This window comes from Heteronotia binoei, chromosome 21 (assembly GCF_032191835.1).
Source record: "Heteronotia binoei isolate CCM8104 ecotype False Entrance Well chromosome 21, APGP_CSIRO_Hbin_v1, whole genome shotgun sequence".
Taxonomy (NCBI): Eukaryota; Metazoa; Chordata; class Lepidosauria; order Squamata; family Gekkonidae; genus Heteronotia; species Heteronotia binoei.
The window spans coordinates 6,168,923-6,188,703 of NC_083243.1; the positions used below are offsets into that span (position 1 = coordinate 6,168,923).

Below are 19,781 nucleotides of genomic sequence, written 5' to 3' on the forward strand. Positions count from 1 at the left end.
AGAGCAAAACCTGTATTTTCTCCATTGGCTGAGGCTCCTCCCTTGGGGAGGAAGGGGGGGAGGGAGAGCTTGCTTTGCCAGGAACAGCGGAGCTATCGAGCCACGCCTCTCTTCCTTCTATTGGCTGCGGCTCCTTCCTCTCCCGGTCCTCCGGAGAAGGGAGGAAAGAGCCAGAGCTTCCTTTGCCCAGTTCCCTGAGCCCCATGGGAGAAATACAAAGAAAGCGCCTATGAGACCAACCTGTATTTTCTCCATTGGCTGAGGGTCCTCCCTTGGGGAGGGAGGGAGAGCTTGCTCTGCTGGGAACAGCGGAGCTACCAAGCCACGCCTCTTTTCCTTCTGTTGGCTGAGGCTCCTCCCTCTCCTGGTCCCCGGAGAAGGGAGGAAAGAGCCAGAGCTTCCTTTGCCCAGTTCCCTGAGCCCCATGGGAGAAATACAAAGAAAGCACTTTTGAGACTGATGAGTGCTAATATTTTAAGGATGTTTTAAGGGTTTTTTTTTTAAATCTTTGTGTTTGTCTGTGTCCTTTATAAAGTTTATGTCTGTTACCTAATCATAAATAGGTACACACATGGCCCGGCCCGACGTGGCCCGGCCCGACAAGGTCTCATTTATGTCAGATTCAGCCCTCATAGCAAAGGCGTTTGACACTCCTGGGCTGAGGGATTCCGGAATGTTCAGTCTGGAAAGAGGAGGCTGAGGGGGGCTCTCTGGAAGTCTTTGAAGGGCTGTCCCCGACAGGAAGGCAGAGGGCTGTTCCCGTTGGCAGCAGAGGAGAGGACTCACAATCGTGGGTTTAAATGAAGGGCGGGGAAGGTGCCGGCTGGATACCGACTTTGACGGAGCCTCTCTTTTTCTTCTTTCTTGCCTGAAGGGGACCTCATTCCCAGGCACCAGCAAGTCTTCAGCACCAACCAGTTCTTCAGCGGGGTGAGGATTCCAGACCCAGAAAGCATGGTGAGCCCCTCGACCTGGCCTAGCCTGCACTGCCACATTGTAAACCCGGGGTACCCCCTACACGGTGCCCGTGGGCACCAGGGTACCTGCTGACACCTTTCCCACTACCTGCCGGGCGTTTCGGGAAAGTGGTAGAGCCAGATGAGACTCTGGCACAGCAAGACTTCTGACTGGCCACTGGGCGTTTGATTGGCTGTGCAGATTTTTAAAAACATTGTTTTGGCTGCGGCTGCCACCACAGCACAAGGCGAGCGGCGGCGGCCATTTTGTGTCTAGCTCTGTCTCCTGCGGTGGCCATTTTGCGGTGGCCATTTTGTGTCTAGCTCTGTCTCCCGCGGTGGCCATTTTGCGGCGGCCATTTTGCGGCTGCGCCCACCTCGCTGTGTCAGGATTCCCAAAGTGCCTGCAGGCTTGTAAAGGTTTGTTTTAAACAAAGACTGTTTGTTCTGTTTGGAGATACGAAGTTGAGCACAGGGACCTCAAAGGGACATTTGAGGTGCAGAGGGAGTAGCATTACCAGAAACCAAACAGAAAGCTGCAGGTGAGCTGAGTCAAAATCCAAACCTATGAAATCCGCAACTCTGGAAGGTCAAGATTGGCTCTTTTAGCTTTCGGATTCTGTGCTGGGTAGCATTGCTTCTAAAAACATGGCGTAATTCTGTCATTATATGTTGTCAAAAGCTTTCACGACCGGAGTCCGTTGGTTGTTGTAGATTTTCCAGGCTATATGTCCATGGTCTTGGCATTGTGAGACCAGACGTTTTGCCAGCAACTGTGACTGGCATCCTCAGAGATGTAACTCAGAAAACTGAAGTTCTCTCCGGGTCAAAATTCTGTTTATTGTTCTGTTTATTAAAATTCTGTTCTGTTATTGCTCTATGTTTGGATTGCCTTAAAAATTAACTAAAGCCCTGCTATGCCAATATTTTCATTCCTCAGGAGCCGCTAGAAATGAAGTTCCCGACCATTTCTTACTCTGCCCTGGGACTCATGAAGGTGAGCAAAGCCCCATCAGATTGTGATCCTTCCCGTTTGGTGTTGTGATTTGGTGTATCTGGGAGAACTGCTCCTCCACACGCACCTGTTGATGTGACCCTGGGTCAGCCACAAGGTCTCTCAGAGCTGTTCCTCTCAAGAGGAAGGGCTGTCTTCAGGTACTTGAAGGGCTGTCGTATAGAGGATGGGGTGGGATTGTTTTCTGTGGCCCCGGAAGGTAGGACCAGAACCAGTGGGTTGAAATTAAAGAGTTTCCGGCTCAACATTAGGAAGAACTTCCTGACCGTTAGAGCGATTCCTCAGTGGAACAGGCTTCCTCCTTGAGAGGTGGTGGGCTCTCCTTCCTTGGAGGTTTTGAAACAGAGGCTAAATGGCCATCTGACAGCAATGAAGATCCTGTGAATTTAGGGGGAGGTATTTGTGAGTTTAGAGCGGTTCCTCAGTGGAACAGGCTTCCTCCTTGAGAGGTGGTGGGTTCTCCTTCCTTGGAGGTTTTTAAACAGAGGCTAAATGGCCATCTGACAGCAATGAAGATCCTGTGAATTTAGGGGGAGGTGTGAGTTTCCTGTATTGTGCAGGGGGTTGGACTAGATGACCCTGGAGGTCCCTTCCACCTCTAGGATTCTAGAATTCTTCAGGAGGTGGTGGGCTCTCCTTCCTTGGAGGTTTTTCAACAGAGGCTAGAGGGCCATCTGACAGCAATGAAGATCCTGTGAATTTAGGGGGAGGTGTTTGTGAGTTTCCTGTATTGTGCAGAGGGTTGGACTAGATGACCCTGGAGGTCCCTTCCAACTCTAGGATTCTAAGAGCAGTTTCTTTTAGAGTTCTCTCGGCCCCACCTGCCTCATAGGGTGTCTCTTGTGGGGAGGGGAAGGGAAAGGAAATTGTAAGCCGCTCTGAGACTCCTCCAGGCGGCGTATAAATCCAATTTCTCCTCCTCCTCCTATTTGCATTGAAATTGAACACACGGACACATAAAGCTACTTGATACTGAACCCAACTTTCAGTCCCCCGGGGTCAGTATTGCCTACCCAAGTTGGCTCCAGTCCGGCATGCCAAAAAGAGGCTCTATCACGGAATCATGATCTCGCCCTTAAATTATTCTGGTTCATCAAACAAACCAAAGAACCGGGATGGCTGCTGCCATTACAACAAGAAGGCTTTGAACGGTTTTGATGAAAACGCACAGCATTCCAAAGTAATGGTCAAAAGAGTCCAGTCTTTGATGTCGCTCTTTAACTTCATTCCTGTTTTGCTTTGCCTGCAGAATCCTGCTTTCAGTTTGTAAAGGTTAACCATGTCACCCCGAGTCCAAATTCTTTGACTCTAACGCTCCATTAAAGGGCCACCGAGGGCTCGGTCCTTCCGTGCCAATTCGATTCTGGTTGTTCCCACTAAGTTAACCATTTGCTAACTCTGGACAATCCTGTTCAGCTGCCTTTTTGATGTAATTGTGTATGGAAAGAACTCAAATTATTCCTCCTGCACTGGGCTATTTTTGTAGCAGGAGGTCCTTTGCATATTAGGCCGCACCCCCTTGGTGTAGCCAATCCTCCAAGAGCTTACAGGGCTCTTAGTTCAGGGCCTACTGTAAGCTCCAGGAGGATTGGCTACATCAGGGAGGTGTGGCCTGTGAGAGCCAGTTTGGTGTAGTGGTTAAGTGCGCGGACTCTTATCTGGGAGAACCGGGTTTGATTCCCCGCTCCTCCACTTGCAGCTGCTGGAATGGCCTTGGGGCAGCCATAGCTCTGGCAGAGGTTGTCCTTGAAAGGACAACTGCTGGGAGAGCTCTCTAACCCCACCCACATAAGAACATAAGAGAAGCCATGTTGGATCAGGCCAAAGGCCCATCAAGTCCAACACTCTGTGTCACACAGTGGCAAAAAATTTTATATACACACATACACTGTGGCTAATAGCCACTGATGGACCTGTACTCCATATTTTTATCTAAACCCCTCTTGAAGGTGGCTATACTTGTGGCCGCCACCACCTCCTGTGGCAGTGAATTCCACATGTTAATCACCCTTTGGGTGAAGAAGTACTTCCTTTTATCCGTTTTAACCTTTCTGCTCAGCAATTTCATCGAATGCCCACGAGTTCTTGTATTGTGAGAAAGGGAGAAAAGTACTTCTTTCTCTACTTTCTCCATCCCATGCATTATCTTGTAAACCTCTATCATGTCACCTCGCAGTCGACGTTTCTCCAAGCTAAAGAGTCCCAAGCGTTTCAACCTTTCTTCATAGGGAAAGTGCTCCAGCCCTTTAATCATTCTAGTTGCCCTTCTCTGGACTTGCTATAAGGCAGCTGAACAGGATTGTCCAATGCTATAATATCCTTTTTGAGGTGCGGCGACCAGAACTGCACACAGTACTCCAAATGAGACCGCACCATCGATTTATACAGGGGCATTATGATACTGGCTGATTTGTTTTCAGTTCCCTTCCTAATAATTCCCAGCATGGCGTTGGCCTTTTTTATTGCAGACGCACACTGTCTTGACATTTTCAGTCAGTTATCTACCACGACCCCAAGATCTCTCTCTTGGTCAGTCTCTGCCAGTTCACACCCCATCAACTTGTATTTGTAGCTGGGATTCTTGGCCCCAATGTGCATTACTTTGCACTTGGCCACATTGAACCGCATCTGCCACGTTGACGCCCACTCACCCAGCCTCAACAGATCCCTTTGGAGTTCCTCACAATCCTCTCTGGTTCTCACCACCCTGAACAATTTAGTGTCATCCGCAAACTTGGCCACTTCACTGCTCACTCCCACTCTAAATCATTTATGAACAAGTTAAAGAGCATGGGACCCAGTACCGAGCCCTGCGGCACCCCACTGCTTACCGTCCTCCACTGCGAAGACTGCCCATTTATACTGACTCTCTGCTTCCTATTACTAAGCCAGTTTTTGATCCACAAGAGGACCTGTCCTTTTACTCCATGACTCTCAAGTTTTCTAAGGAGCCTTTGATGAGGAACTTTATCAAAAGCTTTATCAAAACCTCACAGGGTGTCTGTTGCAAGGGGAGAAGATATAGGAGATTGTAAGCTGCTCTGAGACTCTGATTCAGAGAGAAGGACAGGGTATAAATCTGCAATTCTTCTTCAAAAATGCAAAGGAATTCCCGCTACAAAAAAAGCCCTGCTTTCCTTAAGCTTTTGAGTTTTCAACGTCTGTTACGGTTAGAGGTTTCTAGTCATGGGTTGCTGGGTCAGAATGTGGCCAGTTGCCCCTCTGCTTGGCCAGAGGTCTTTCTCAGCACCTCCTACCTGGTCCTTTTAGCTGGAGGTGCTGGGGATTGAACCTGGGCCTTCTGCATCCCTAGCAGATGCTCTGCCACTGAGCCTCACCCACTTCCCTAATTCAGCTGTACGCATGGTGCTGTCTTAACTGAATCAGAGCATGATGGATCCATCCAGGCACTTTACATTCAGAGGCCCCAAACCTCTGAATCTCAGAACCAGGAGGCAACATCAGGGAAAGGCCTCAGCCTCTCTGCCCTCTTGTTGGCCCTCCAGAGGGGCTGGTTGGCCACTGTGTGAGACAGGAGGCTGGACTAGATGGGACCACCAGCCCGATCTTCTTATGGTCTCAATATCAGGAGAAGGCCTTGGCCTCTCTGCCCTGTTGTTGGCCCTCCAGAGGAACTGGTTAGCCCCTGTGTGAGGCAGGAGGCTGGACTAGATGGACCCTCACTGGTCTGATCCAGCAGGGCTCTTCTGATGTTCTTGTGAAGGCCTCATCCCCTCTGCCCTGTTGTTAGCCCTCCAGAGGAACTGGCTGGCCATTGTGTGAGACAGGAGGCTGGACTGGACGAACCAAGCCAGCAGGGCTCTTCTGATGTTCAGGTCAGATGGCCATGGCTCTCCAGGGTCTCAGGCTGAGGTCTTTCCCATCACCTCCTGTCTGGTCCTTTTAACTGGGGATGCCGGGGATTGAACCTGGGACCTCCTGCATGCCAAGCAGATGCTCTGCCACTGAGCCACAGCCCCACTTCATGGCTCTCCAGGGTCTCAGGCTGAGGTCTTTCCCATCCCCTCCTGCCTGGTCTTTATTAACTGGGGATTCCGGGGATTGAACCTGGGACCTCCTGCATGCTAAGCAGATGCTCTGCCACTGAGCCGCAGCCCCTTCCCCACCCTGGGGCTCAGTAAGGAGGATTTGTAAGTGATGCAAATGCACAGGACAGTTGTATCGTCCAGCCCGCTAGTAGCGGCTAGGAATCCTCTCTGCCTGGCTGGGGTCCACGTGTGGGGTGCGGCGTACCTGTGCCTGCCCTAATCTCTCCCCCCGCCTCCCTGCAGGGCTGCCTCCACATGGACCCTATTGAGCGCCTGACCTGCGAGCAGCTGCTGCAACACTCTTACTTCGACAGCATCCGAGACGTCGAACTCGGGAGGGAGCGTGAAAAATCCATGACACGGAAACCGAACCGGCCGACTCGGAAGCACGTTCCCGGGGTAAGGAAGATCTCCTTAAGTGTCACGCCGAGGCGTATAGACTCAACTGCTGCGGCACCTCACAAAGCCTGGCTCTGATTTTAAAGCCTGCTCTGCTGAGCATAGACCTGTGTCTACGGCCTTGCCATTACAGGGCTAATGTTGGGAATAGCCATGATGCTGTGAATGTATTTCCTACCGAAATCTCTGAATGTATCCACCATCTCCCCTGCTCCCAAGCTTCCATCCCAAACTATCCCATGCTAGCAAATCCACACCTGTTATGCCTACTGCATAGAGCTTCACAGAAACAAACTATATAAGAACATAAGAGAAGCCATGTTGGCTCAGGCCAATGGCCCCTCCAGTCCTACACTCTGTGTCACATAAGAACATAAGAGAAGCCATGTTGGATCAGGCTAATGGCCCATCCAGTCCAACACTCTGCGTCACATAAGAACATATGAGAAGCCATGTTGGATCAGGCCAATGGCCCATCCAGTCCAACACTCTGTGTCACAGAAGAACATAAGAGAAGCCATGTTGGATCAGGCCAATGGCCCATCCAGTCCAACACTCTGTGTCCAGAAGAACATAAGAGAAGCCATGTTGGATCAGGCCAATGGCCCATTCAGTCCAACACTCTGCGTCACATAAGAACATAAGAGAAGCCTTGTTGGATCAGGCCAGTGGCCCATCCAGTCCAACACTCTGTGTCCAGAAGAACATAAGAGAAGCCATGTTGGATCAGGCCAATGGCCCATCCAGTCCAACACTCTGTGTCACATAAGAACATAAGAGAAGCCATGTTGGATCAGGCCAATTGCCCATCCAGTCCAACACTCTGTGTCACATAAGAACATAAGAGAAGCCATGTTGGATCAGGCCAATGGCCCATCCAGTCCAACACTCTGTGTCACATAAGAACATAAGAGAAGCCTTGTTGGATCAGGCCAGTGGCCCATTCAGTCCAACACTCTGCGTCACATAAGAACATAAGAGAAGCCTTGTTGGATCAGGCCAGTGGCCCATCCAGTCCAACACTCTGTGTCCAGAAGAACATAAGAGAAGCCATGTTGGATCAGGCCAATGGCCCATCCAGTCCAACACTCTGTGTCACATAAGAACATAAGAGAAGCCATGTTGGATCAGGCCAATTGCCCATCCAGTCCAACACTCTGTGTCACATAAGAACATAAGAGAAGCCATGTTGGATCAGGCCAATGGCCCATCCAGTCCAACACTCTGTGTCACATAAGAACATAAGAGAAGCCTTGTTGGATCAGGCCAGTGGCCCATTCAGTCCAACACTCTGTGTCACACAGTGGCCCAAAAATTATATATATATATTTTATCCATATTTTTATCTAATCTCCTCTTGAAGCTGGCTATGCTTGTAGCCGCCGCCACCTCCTGTGGCAGTGAATTCCACATGTTAACCCCTTTTTGGGTGAAGGAGGACTTCCTTTTATCCGTTTTAACCCGACTGCTTAGCAATTTCATCGAATGCCCACGAGTCCTTGCATTGTGAGAAAGGGAGATAAGACTTTGTTGTTAGTTCTGGGTTTAAACGGAGGGCCTTAGTTTCTCGAGAGGTTTAAACATCGTTCTAGTTTTCCATTAGAAAAAAAAAAGGTACATTGAAATAAAGTAGAAAATGTTTTAACCTCTTGAGGAAGTAATCGCCCTTTGTTGTTTTCAGCCCAGTTAACGACGTTAACTAACAAACACCAGACCCCAACTTGTGATTCTTTCAGTCTGCTAAAAAACATTTCCATGACTGTGCATGCTAGCTCACGGCCCACTTTCTCTGTATCTAGGACAGCTTGCCGTTCCATATTTTTGTCTGAGGAAGTGTGATTAGAGCACACAAAAACTTAGTTGGTCTTACAGGTGCAACTTGACTACCATGTTTTATTGCTTCAGACCAACACGGCTGCCCATCTATCCCAATAGATTAGAATGCAAAAGCTTCCGATGGGCAGGAGGTCCAGGACGGACATAAGGAAATACCACTTTCCACAGAGAGTGATTAAGTTGTGGGATTTGCCACCAGAGGAGGTAGTGATGGAGAAAGGAGTAAACAGTTTTAACAGGGGATTAGAGAGATTCATGGAGGGAAAGTCTGTCAGTGGCGACTAGCCCTGGCGACTGAGGGGAACCTCCACATTCAGAGGCACTAAACCTCCTAGTGCCAGGAGGCAACCTCAGGGGAAGGCCTCAGCCTATCCGCCCTGCTTTTGAACTTCCAGAGGAACTGCTGGGGGCCACTGTGTGAGACGGGAGGCTGGACTAGATGGACCCTCACTGGTCTGACCCTGCAGGGCTCTTCTCATGCTCTTATGAAGGCCTTAGGCTCTCTGCCCTGTTGTTGGCCCTCCAGAGGAACTGGTTGGCTACTGTGGGAGACAGGAGGCTGGACTAGATCGACCCTCCCTGGTCTGATCCACCAGGGCTCTTCTGAGGTTCTTCTCAGGGGAAGGCCTCGGCCTCTCTGCCCTGTTGTTGGCCCTCCAGAGGAACTGGTTGGCTACTGTGGGAGACAGGAGGCTGGACAAGATCGACCCTCACTGGTCTGACCCTGCAGGGCTCTTCTGATGTTCTTCTCAGGGGAAAGCCTCAACCTCTCTGCCTTGTTGTTGGCCCTCCAGAGGAACTGGTTGGCCACTGTGTGAGACAGGAGGCTGGACTAGATGGACCCTCACTGATCTGATCCAGCAGGGCTCTTCTCATGCTCTTATGAAGGCCTCAGCCTCTCTGCCCTGTTGTTGGCCCTCCAGAGGAACTGGTTGGCTACTGTGGGAGACAGGAGGCTGGACTAGATCGACCCTCACTGGTCTGATCCAGCAGGGCTCTTCTGATGTTCTTCTCAGCGGAAGGCCTCGGCCTCTCTGCCCTGTTGTTGGCCCTCCAGAGGAACTGGTTGGCTACTGTGGGAGACAGGAGGCTGGACTAGATCGACCCTCACTGGTCTGACCCTGCAGGGCTCTTCTGATGTTCTTCTCAGGGGAAAGCCTCAACCTCTCTGCCTTGTTGTTGGCCCTCCAGAGGAACTGGTTGGCCACTGTGAGAGACAGGAGGCTGGACTAGATGGACCCTCACTGATCTGATCCAGCAGGGCTCTTCTCATGCTCTTATGAAGGCCTCAGCCTCTCTGCCCTGTTGTTGGCCCTCCAGAGGAACTGGTTGGCTACTGTGGGCGACAGGAGGCTGGACTAGATCGACCCTCACTGGTCTGATCCAGCAGGGCTCTTCTGATGTTCTTCTCAGGGGAAGGCCTCGGCCTCTCTGCCCTGTTGTTGGCCCTCCAGAGGAACTGGTTGGCCCCTGTGTGAGACAGGAGACTGGACTAGATGGACCCTCACTGGTCTGATCCAGCAGGGCTCTTCTGATGTTCTTCTCAGGGGAAGGCCTCGGCCTCTCTGCCTTGTTGCTGGCCCTCCAGAGGAATTGGTTGGCCCCTGTGTGAGACAGGAGACTGGACTAGAGGGACCCTCACTGGTCTGAACCAACAGAGCTCTTCTTATGTTCTTATGAAGGCCTCAGCCTCTATACCATGTTGTTGGCCCTCTAGAGGAACTGGTTGGCCACTGTGTGAGACAGGAGGCTGGACTAAATGGACCTTCACTGGTCTGATCCAGCAGGGATCTTCTCATGCTCTTATGAAGGCCTCAGCCTCTCTGCCCTGTTATTGGCCCTCCAGAGGAACTGGTTGGCTACTGTGTGAGACAGGAGGCTGAACTAATGGACCCTCACTGGTCTGATCCAGCAGGGCTCTTCTGATGTTCTTCTCAAGGGAAGGCCTCGGCCTCTCTGCCCTGTTGTTGGCCCATTAGAGGAATTGGTTTGGCCCTGTGTGAGACAGGAGAGTGGACGAAACGAAACACTGGTCTGATCCAGCAGGGCTCTTCCCAGCCCTGCCTCCAGTTGTCTGAATAATCTGCATTATTGGCTAAGGCAAAGGGCACATTCCACAAAAGGATTATCGTCTCTCCATTTCTTTAGTTGCAGTACCTTCCTCAGCTGACCAGCAGCAACGTTTTGCCTGCTCTGGAGAACAAGAAGTATTATTGCAGCACGAGAAAGCAGAACTACCGGTTCCCGAACATCTAAGACGCTCGGCTCTCTTCACCGCTGAAAGTTTGGCGTGATCTCCAGCCCTGATACCAGAACTTGAGAAACTGAATAGTGTGTTTTCAAATCCTGAGGCGAACCGTGGAAGGAAACGAATTGTCGGAAGGCTCTGGACTTCTCCTGGACTTGGGGGAAAATGCATCTGTTTGGGGGATTTTTCTTTGACACAGAAATGCGGGACTGCGTCAAAATCGTGGTTCCAAGAGCTCTGAGGCCTCTTCTCCGATATGGGGCGGGCGGTGCACCCGCATCCCCTGCTGCGTGTTGAGGCTTAGTAGCGGGAGGAGGGAACTACGCCAAATCCGTTTTTATTCCCATGGTGTCAAACGCACGGGAAAAGAAGCTTTGGGTTTATTTCAGAAAGAAGCAACGAACGGCTGGTCTTCAAGCGTGTCCACGCCCATGAAAGGCTTTTGAGAACAGGCTGTGACCAAGGAATATCATAATTCAGATCCAGTCTTTGCCACAAACTCCCAGTTTCGTGTAGTGGTTAAGCGTGCGGACTCTTATCTGGGAGAACCAGGTTTGATTCCCCACTCCTCCACTTGCAGCTGCTGGAATGGCCTAGGGTCAGCCAGAGCTCCCTTATCTGGGAGAACCGGGCTTGATTCCCCACTCCTCCACTTGCACCTGCTGGAATGGCCTTGGGTCAGCCATCGCTGTGGCAGAGGTTGTCCTTGAAAGGGCAGCTGCTGTGAGAGCCCTCTCCAGCCCCACCCACCTCACAGGGTGTCTGTTGTGGGGGAGGAAGGGAAAGGAGATTGTAGGCCGCTCTGAGACTCTGTCCTTGGAAGGGCTGCTGCTGGGAGAGCCCTCTCCAGCCCCACCTACCTCACAGGGTGTCTGTTGTGGGGGGAGAAGATGTAGGAGATTGCAAGCCGCTCTGAGACTCTGTCCTTGAAAGGGCAGCTGCTGTGCGAGCTCTCAGCCCCACCCACCTCACAGGGTGTCTGTTGTGGGAGAGGAAGGGAAAGGAGATTATGAGCTGCTCTAAGACTCTTCGGAGTGGAGGGCGGGATATAAATCCAATATCTTCTTCTTCTTCTTCTCCCTGCTTACCTTTAGCCAGTGTAGCTGTGAAGTGGCTGTCTCTGGACTCAGACCCCGTGGGCTACCCTGTTGTCCCAGGCCTTCTGTCAGATGCTGGGATCCACCCACCCCTTTATGGCAATCAGTGAAGCAGTCAGGAAGAGAGCCAGTTTGGTGTAGTGGTTAAGTGTGCGGACTCTTATCTGGGCGAACCGGGTTTAATTCCCCACTCCTCCACTTCCCCCTGCTAGCATGGCCTTGGGTCAGCCATAACTCTCACAGGAGTTGTCCTTGAAAGGGCAGCTGTTGTGGAAGCCCTCTCAACCCCACCCACCTCACAGAGTGTCTGTTGTGGGTGGAGAAGATATAGGAGATTGTAAGCTGCTCTGAGTCTCTGATTCAGAGAGAAGGGCGCCGTATAAATCTGCAGTCTTCTTCTTCTTCTTCGATAACTTTTCATCTCCACCTTGTTTTACTACCAAGAGCCAGTTTGGTGTAAGTGGTGAAGTGCGTGGACTCTTATCTGGGAGAACCGGGTTTGATTCCCCACTCCTCCACTTGCGGCTGCTGGAGTGGCCTTGGGTCAGCCATAGCTCTCGCAGAGCTATCCTTGAAAGGGCAGTTTCTGTCAGAGCTCTCTCAGCCCCACCCTCCTCACAGGGTGTCTGTTGTGGGGAAGGAAGGTCAAGGAGATTGCGAACCACTCTGAGATTCGGAGCGGAGGGCGGGACACAAATCCAGCGTCGTCGTCGTCGTCTTCATATTGTATGGAGGTTTTTGGCTGGTGAGGCAGGATGTACATTTTTGAAATAAATAATAAAAACAAATATTCGAGGGGTGACTGGCAACAGATGCCCCACCCCAGCCCCCCCAAGTCTCACAGCCTGAGAGAGATGCGGGTCCTTGTGTCTGTTCAACAGGTGCTCTGCAACCACAGTTGTAGCTACTCCAGAAGTGTGACAGAAGAAGAGGAAGGGGCGTCAGCCAGCAACTGAGCATCAAAGGCTCCTTTTCGGAACATCTGGAGGGAACATCAGCCTCGGACTTAGATGGACCCCTTGTCTGATTCTGCAGGCCTCTTCCTACGTTCTTAAACTGGGATTCTAAACCAGTTTAGAATTGCAGTTTCTGGGGAGGATTCGACTTCAGTCACCCGAGAGCTTGCATTCGAATGTCAGAGGGAACTGCGGCTTGTCTGGATGCCTTCCCCAACAAGGACGTTTATAGAGCCAGTTTGGTGTAGTGGTTAAGAACTCTTATCTAGGAGAACCGGGTTTGATTCCCCACTTCTCCACTTGCACCTGCTAGCATGGCCTTGGGTCAGCCATAGCTCTTGCAGGAGTTGTCCTTGAAAGGGCAGCTGCTGTGAGAGCCCTCTCAGCCCCACCCATCTCATAGGGTGTCCATTGTGGGGGAGGAAGGGAAAGGAGATTGTGAGCCGCTCTGAGACTCTGTCCTTGAAAGGGCAGCTGCTGTGAAAGCCCTCTCCAGCCCCACCCACCTCACAGGGTGTCTGTTGTGGGGGGAGAAGATACAGGAGATTGTAAGCCTCTCTGAGTCTCTGATTCAGGGAGAAGGGTGGGGTATAAATCTGCAGTATTCTTTATTAAAATATTTACAATTCTGCTTTCCCTTGCGGTTCAAGGCAGCTTACAATAATACTTCAAAACATTTTTAATTGAACAATTAAATTGCAGACCTTAAATCTCTCTTCTCCCCCCCCCCCACCCCCCGCCTACTCTGTAAGGGTGTGTAGTGTGCAACCCTGAGAACAAGCTCTTTTGCGTGTTGTGGATAAAACCTCTCTGTATTTCACTGATGTCTGCCTGCTGCCATACTTAAAGTCAGCCTCCCCCCCCCCCCCCCGCCTTAGCAATTTAGATGATTTCTCATCCTTCTTTCTCAAACGAACCTCTGTCCAGCCCCAGCCTGCCAAAGTGGAGTGAGAATGCTGGGCTGTTGAAAGTGAATGTACATGAAGTGTTCTGAATGCTGAATATGCAACTCGTAATGCTATTTTGGCAGAAGGAAGTACTTCTTCACCCAAAGGGTGATTAACATGTGGAATTCACTGCCACAGGAGGTGGCGGCGGCTACAAGCATAGCCAGCTTCAAGAGGGGGTTAGATAAAAATATGGAGCAGAGGTCCATCAGTGGCTATTAGCCACAGTGTGTGTGTGTGTATATATATAAAAATAAATTTTTGGCCACTGTGTGACACAGACTGTTGGACTGGATGGGCCATTGGCTTGATCCAACATGGCTTCTCTTACGTTCTTAGAAGGAACAAGCCCCGGTCCTACTGATGTTTCCATTGTGGAGAAACTTCCATTTGTCCACAATAGAAACAGTTTGGTGTAGTGGTTAAGTGCGTGGACTCTTATCTGGGAGAACCGGGTTTGATTCCCCACTCCTCCACTTGCACCTGCTAGCATAGCCTTGGGTCAGCCAGAGCTCTGGCAGAGGTTGTCCTTGAAAGGGCAGCTGCTGTGAGAGCCCTCTCCAGCCCCACCCACCTCACAGGGTGTCTGTTGTGGGGGAGGAAGGGAAAGGAGATTGTGAGCCACTCTTAGACTCTTCGGAATGGGGGGCGGGATATAAATCCAATATCATCTTCTTCATCTTCTTGCCAGATCGCTTTAGTGCAGGGGTGGCCAAACTGTGGCTCAAGAGTTGCATGTGGCTCTTTCACACATATTGTGTGGCTCTTGAAGCCCCCACTGCCCCATCGGCTGGTTTGAAGAAGGCATTTGTGTCTTTAAATCACCTCCCAAAGCCAAGCCAGCCGGTGGCTTGGAAAATGCACTTAGAATTGCCTTCTTTCTACCTCTTCCTCTCCCATCTACTTCCAATTAAGTGTACTGCTTAAGTGCGCGGACTCTTATCTGGGAGAACCGGGTTTGATTCCTCACTCTTCCACTTGCACTTGTTGAAATGTTCTTGGGTCAGCCATAGCTCTTGCAGAACTGTCCTTGGAAGGGCAGCTTCTGGGAGAGCTCTCTCAGCCCACCCACCTCACAGGGTGTCTATTGTGTGGGGAGAAAATATAGGAGACTGCATGTTCATGTCTTCCAGTTCTCAAACATCTGACGTTTATTCTATGGGCCTCTTACGTTAAGCAAACTTGGGGCACCGCCCTGCTTTAGTGGCTCCAAGATGGTTCATATCAGCTGTAACTAAATTTTGCAGTTCCATGGAGATCGAGTCTGTTTTAGTTTATCTGCAGCGGCTGAAAAGAGCAAGAGTCTGGTAGCGCCTTAAATATTAACAAATTTGCAACAGTGAAGGCGCTCTTGTGAGAGCCAGTCTGGTGTCGTGGTTAAGTGTGCGTGGTTAAGTGTGGGAGAACCGGGTTTGATTCCTCACTCCTCCACTTGCACCTGTTAGCATGGCCTTGAGTCAGCCATAGCTCTCTTATCTGGGAGAACTGGGTTTGATTCCCCACTCTTCCACTTGCAGCTGCTGGAATGGCCTTGGGTCAGCCATAGCTCTTGTAGGAGTTGTCCTTGAAAGGGCAGCTGTTGGGAGAGCCCTCTCAGCCCCACCCACCTCACAGGGTGTCTGTTGTGGGGGGAGAAGATATAGGATATTGTAAGCTGCTCTGTGTCTCTGATTCAGAGAGAAGGGCGGGGTATAAATCTGCAATTCACTTGGAGAACCGGGTTTGATTTCTCGCTCCTCCACTTGCACCTGCTGGAATGGCCTTGGGTCAGCCATAGCTCTTGTTGTTTTTGAAAGGACAGCTTCTGGGAAAGCTCTCTCAGCCCCACCCACCTCACAGGGTGTCTGTAGTGAGTGGGGGGAGAAGATATAGGAGATTGTAAGCTGCTCTGCATCTTTGATTCAGAGAGAAGGGCGGGGTATAAATCTGCAATTCTTCTCTTGGAGAACCGGGTTTGATTTCTCGCTCCTCCACTTGCACCTGCTGGAATAGCCTTGGGTCAGCCGTAGCTGTTGTAGGAGTTATCATTGAAAGGGCAGCTTCTGGGAGAGCCCTCTCAGCCCCACCCACCTCACAGGGTGTCTGTTGGGGGGAGAAGATATAGGAGATTGTAAGCCGCTCCGCTTCTCTGATTCAGAGAGAAGGGCGGGGTATAAATCTGCAACTCTTCTTGCTGCTTACTTCCTCAGATATGTGAAGTGAGCAGTGATTTGCGACAACTCCTACCCACCCCGCTTTTCCTCTTTTCTGTTGCCATTCCACGTCTTTGGTAAAGGACAGCAGGTGGTTTTTCTTGGCGCAAACAACCGTCTGCTGTTCTTTCCTTGTATTACAAAGCGAGCTGAGTGCTGGGCGTTCTCTGCAGTTCATCATGTATTGCTCTCTGATTGCTAGCTGTGCTCAACCATGAGGTTATTTAAGAGAAGTGTTTAAGAAGCCCATGTCGGCAGGATTGCTGGGAGTCAGGCAGGAAGCCGGTGTATGGATACACTCCCAAGAAACGTAACTGGCTTGCCCGATCAGATCATTGCAGACGGCATACAATGCTTTCTCTAAGCGGTCGAGTCTTGTGAGCAAAAATTCTACTTTGTGAGCTCCTGGCATTAAAGTCGTGAGCTCCTGCATGAATTAGTTTGCTCTGGGGGTCATCCTTCCTGAGCTAAGATAAAAATGTGGGAGCTGGTGGCCAAGAAAACTGACCTAGCTCACACTAAGTTGAAGAAGAAGACTGCAGATTTATACTCCGCCCTTCATAAGAACATAAGAGAAGCCATGTTGGATCAGGCCAATGGCCCATCCAGTCCAACACTCTGTATCACATAAGAGAGGCTATGTTGGATCATGCCAATGGCCCATCCAGTCCAACACTTTGTGTCACATAAGAACATAAGAGAGGCCATGTTGGATCAGGCCAATGGCCCATCCAGTCCAACACTTTGTGTCACATAAGAACATAAGAGAGGCCATGTTGGATCAGGCCAATGGCCCTTCCAGTCCAACACTCTGTGTCACATAAGAACATCAGAGAAGCCATGTTGGATCAGGCCAATGGCCCATCCAGTCCAACACTTTGTGTCACATAACATGAGAGGCCATGTTGGATCAGGCCAATGGCTTTTCCAGTCCAACACTCTGTGTCACATAAGAACATGAGAGGCCATGTTGGATCAGGCCAATGGCCCATCCAGTCCAACACTCCGTGTCACACAGTGGCGAATATATGTGTGCCTCAGAGACTCAGAGTGGCTTACACTCTCATATATCTTCTCCCCCACACACACACCACAACAGACACCCTGTGAGGTGGGTGGGGGTGAGAGGGCTCTCAAAACAGCTGCAATTTCAAGGACAACTCCCGCGAGAGCTCTGGCTGACCCAAGGCCATCCCAGCAGGTGCAAGTGGAGGAGTGGGGAATCAAACCCGGTTCTCCCAGATTAAGAGTCCGTGTACTTAACCACTACTCCAAATTGGCTCTCATCTTAGAGGGAATACTGACTGCATACTATTTGAGAAGCGATGTACTGTCTAGCGCAGAGTTGTAGATGAAGCTTTTAGGGAAAATACTATTCTTGCAGAATTGAAAGGGAAAGGATGACTTTGGAGGTCTCTTTCCCCCTCCCATCACGTATTCTGAAATTGGATTCTCTGGACCCTCTAATTAATCCCTGACGAATTATAAACAGGCATGCAAATTTGGTAATGATCTCCAGGAGAGAGTTGGTAGCAGAAAGGCGGCATTCTTTTGCATTTGCGACGCTGGCATTCAACCGCAGCGAGCAGACCAAGAGCAGACATACCTTTTGCTGCTTCTCAGAATCTTCACACTTGCCTTGTCCGCGATGCTTTGGCTCACTTTCTTAATCCTCCTGACCAAAGCCTGGTTCACAGGTGCCTGCAAGGTTGCAAGCTCCTCCACAGCCAGTTTGGTGTAGTGGTGAAGCGCGCGGATTCTTATCTGGGAGAACCGGGTTTGATTCCCCCACTCCTCCACCTGCACCTGCTGGGATGGCCTTGGGTTAGCCATAGCTCTCGCAGAGCTGTCCTTGAAAGGGCAGTTTCTGTCAGAGCTCTCTCAGCCCCACCCACCTCACAGGGTGTCTGTTGTGGGGGAAGGAGATTGTGAGCAGCCCTCGTGAGTGGAGGGTGGGACATAAATCCAATATCTTTTATCTTCTCCTTGGCCCCAGGGGAGGGAAAAGGTGGGGGCATAGGGCTGCCAGATTGGGAAACTCTTGGAGGTGAAGTCTGGGAGGAACAAGGAACTCAGGAGGAGACAATGTCAGAGACCACCCTTGAAAGCATCCGTTTTCTCCAGAGGAGAACTGAGTTCTGTAGTTCCACCTAGAAGCTGGCATCCTTGTTAATAGACCACCCATCATCTCTGGCCCTGCCTTTTCATTTTCAACAGTTTACACTTTTTTAAAATGATTCCGTATGCCCTAGAGCAGGGGTGGCCAAACTGTGACTCGGGAACCACATGTGGCCTTTTCACTCATATTGTGAACCTATGAAGCTGCCTTCTACTGAATCAGCCCCCTCTTTGGTCCATCAAAGTCAGTCTTGTCTACTCAGACTGGCAGCGGCTCTCCAGGGGCTCAGCTGAGGTTTTTCACACCTACTTGCCTGGACCCTTTTTAGTTGGAGATTCCCGGGGATTGAACCTGGGACCTTCTGCTTACCAAGCAGATGCTTTACCACTGAGCCACCGTCCTTCCCCCCATCCCTCCCCCTTGAAACTCCCACCACTGCATCAGCCAGTTTGGGAAAGGCATTTGTCTCTTTCAATTAAGCCAAGCCAGCTGGTGGCTTGGAGAATTCATTTAAAGTTGTTTTATTCCCCCCCCCCCCCAATCTATTTGCTTCCTTCCTCTTCCCTTCCCTGCAGCTCTTGAACATCTGATGTTCATGACTTGTGACTCTCAAACATCTCAAACAAGCCAGTTTGGTGTAGTGGTTAAGTGTGCAGACTCTTATCTGGGAGAACCGGGTTTGATTCCCCACTCCTCCACTTGCACCTGCTGGAATGGTCTTGGGTCAGCCAGAGCTCTGGCAGAGGTTGTCCTTGAAAGGGCAGCTGCTGTGAGAGCCCTCTCCATCCCCACCCACCTCACAGGGTGTCTGTTGTGGGGGAGGAAGGGAAAGGAGATTGTGGGCCGCTCTGAGACTCTGTCCTTGGAAGGGCAGCTGCTGTGAGAGCCCTCTCCACCTCACAGAGTGTCTGTTGTGGAGGGGGAAGGTAAAGGAGATTGTGAGCCGCTCTGAGACTCTTCGACGTGGAGGGCGGGATATAAATCCAATATCTTCTTCTTCATCATCTGACGTTTATTCTTTGTGGCTCTTATGTTAAGCAAGTTTGGCCACCTCAAACCTAGAACAAGAATCCCCAACGTGGCGCTCATCGGCACCGTGGCACCTGCTGACATTTTCCTTGGCACACAGTTTTTAAAAAGCGGCTGAGCTAAAAGGGCCTTTTTGTCCAGCAGGGCTTCTGATTGGCCATTGCAAATCTTTTTAAAAAACCACCGCTTCAGCAGCAACACAAAGATCTTCACTGTGGCGCTGAAGGTGAGGAGCTGTGGGCATTAAAAAAAAAATTTGGAAATGGTCATGCTAATTTCTAAAAGGCATCCTATTAAAGAGACCCGCCTGAAATGTCAAAAAGTATTACAGTTATGCATAACTTAACTCCCTGACCTTTGTGGTTGGCTCTGCCTCAAGTGGCAGCCATTTTGTAGTAGGCTCCTCCCCCTATGGCAGCCATTTTGGGGTTGCATTTTGGAGGGAATTGCTCTTGAGCAGAACAGCCTCCTGAGAACTTGTGGCTGACTCAAGATCACATCAGCAGCTGCGTGTGGAGGAGTGGGGAATGAAACCCGGTTCTCCCAGGTACTTAACCACTACACCAAACCGGCCCTCAAGTGATTTAGAGACAAATGCCTTCTCCAAGTTGGCTGATAGGGCGGTGAGGGCTTCGAGCACCTCTCAATATGTGTGAAAGAGCCACATGTGGCTCCCAAACTGTGGTTTGGCCACTCCTGCCCTATGACATAAGATTAGTTTTAGTCACACACCAAAAATGCCTACAAGGCATTAGGCAAGGCTACTTCTGCATTAACTGCTGGGCAATGGGTCATCCTGTATGACTTGCCAGTGCTGGTATCCAGGGGTCGTTCTGTAGGAAAATAGGTGGTGGAGCTTAACCAGGGATTGTTATGCAGTTGCACCTACTATTCAGAGAGCCAGTTTGGTGTCATGGTGAAGTGTGCGGACTCTTATC

At 50.6% G+C, this 19,781-nt stretch overlaps 1 protein-coding gene across 1 annotated transcript in view; it reads left to right on the forward strand.

The window, feature by feature from the left end:
* The window catches only part of CDKL1 (cyclin dependent kinase like 1), a 57,124-nt gene extending 44,689 nt beyond the window's left edge, over positions 1-12,435 (forward strand). The window contains exons 6-9 of the mRNA XM_060261694.1: positions 875-957; positions 1,897-1,953; positions 6,264-6,419; positions 10,404-12,435. Of these exons, the coding sequence (XP_060117677.1) occupies positions 875-957; positions 1,897-1,953; positions 6,264-6,419; positions 10,404-10,511 (404 nt within the window). The 3' untranslated portion in view covers positions 10,512-12,435. The remainder of the gene's footprint in view (positions 1-874; positions 958-1,896; positions 1,954-6,263; positions 6,420-10,403) is intronic.
* Positions 12,436-19,781: the final 7,346 nt, after the last annotated feature.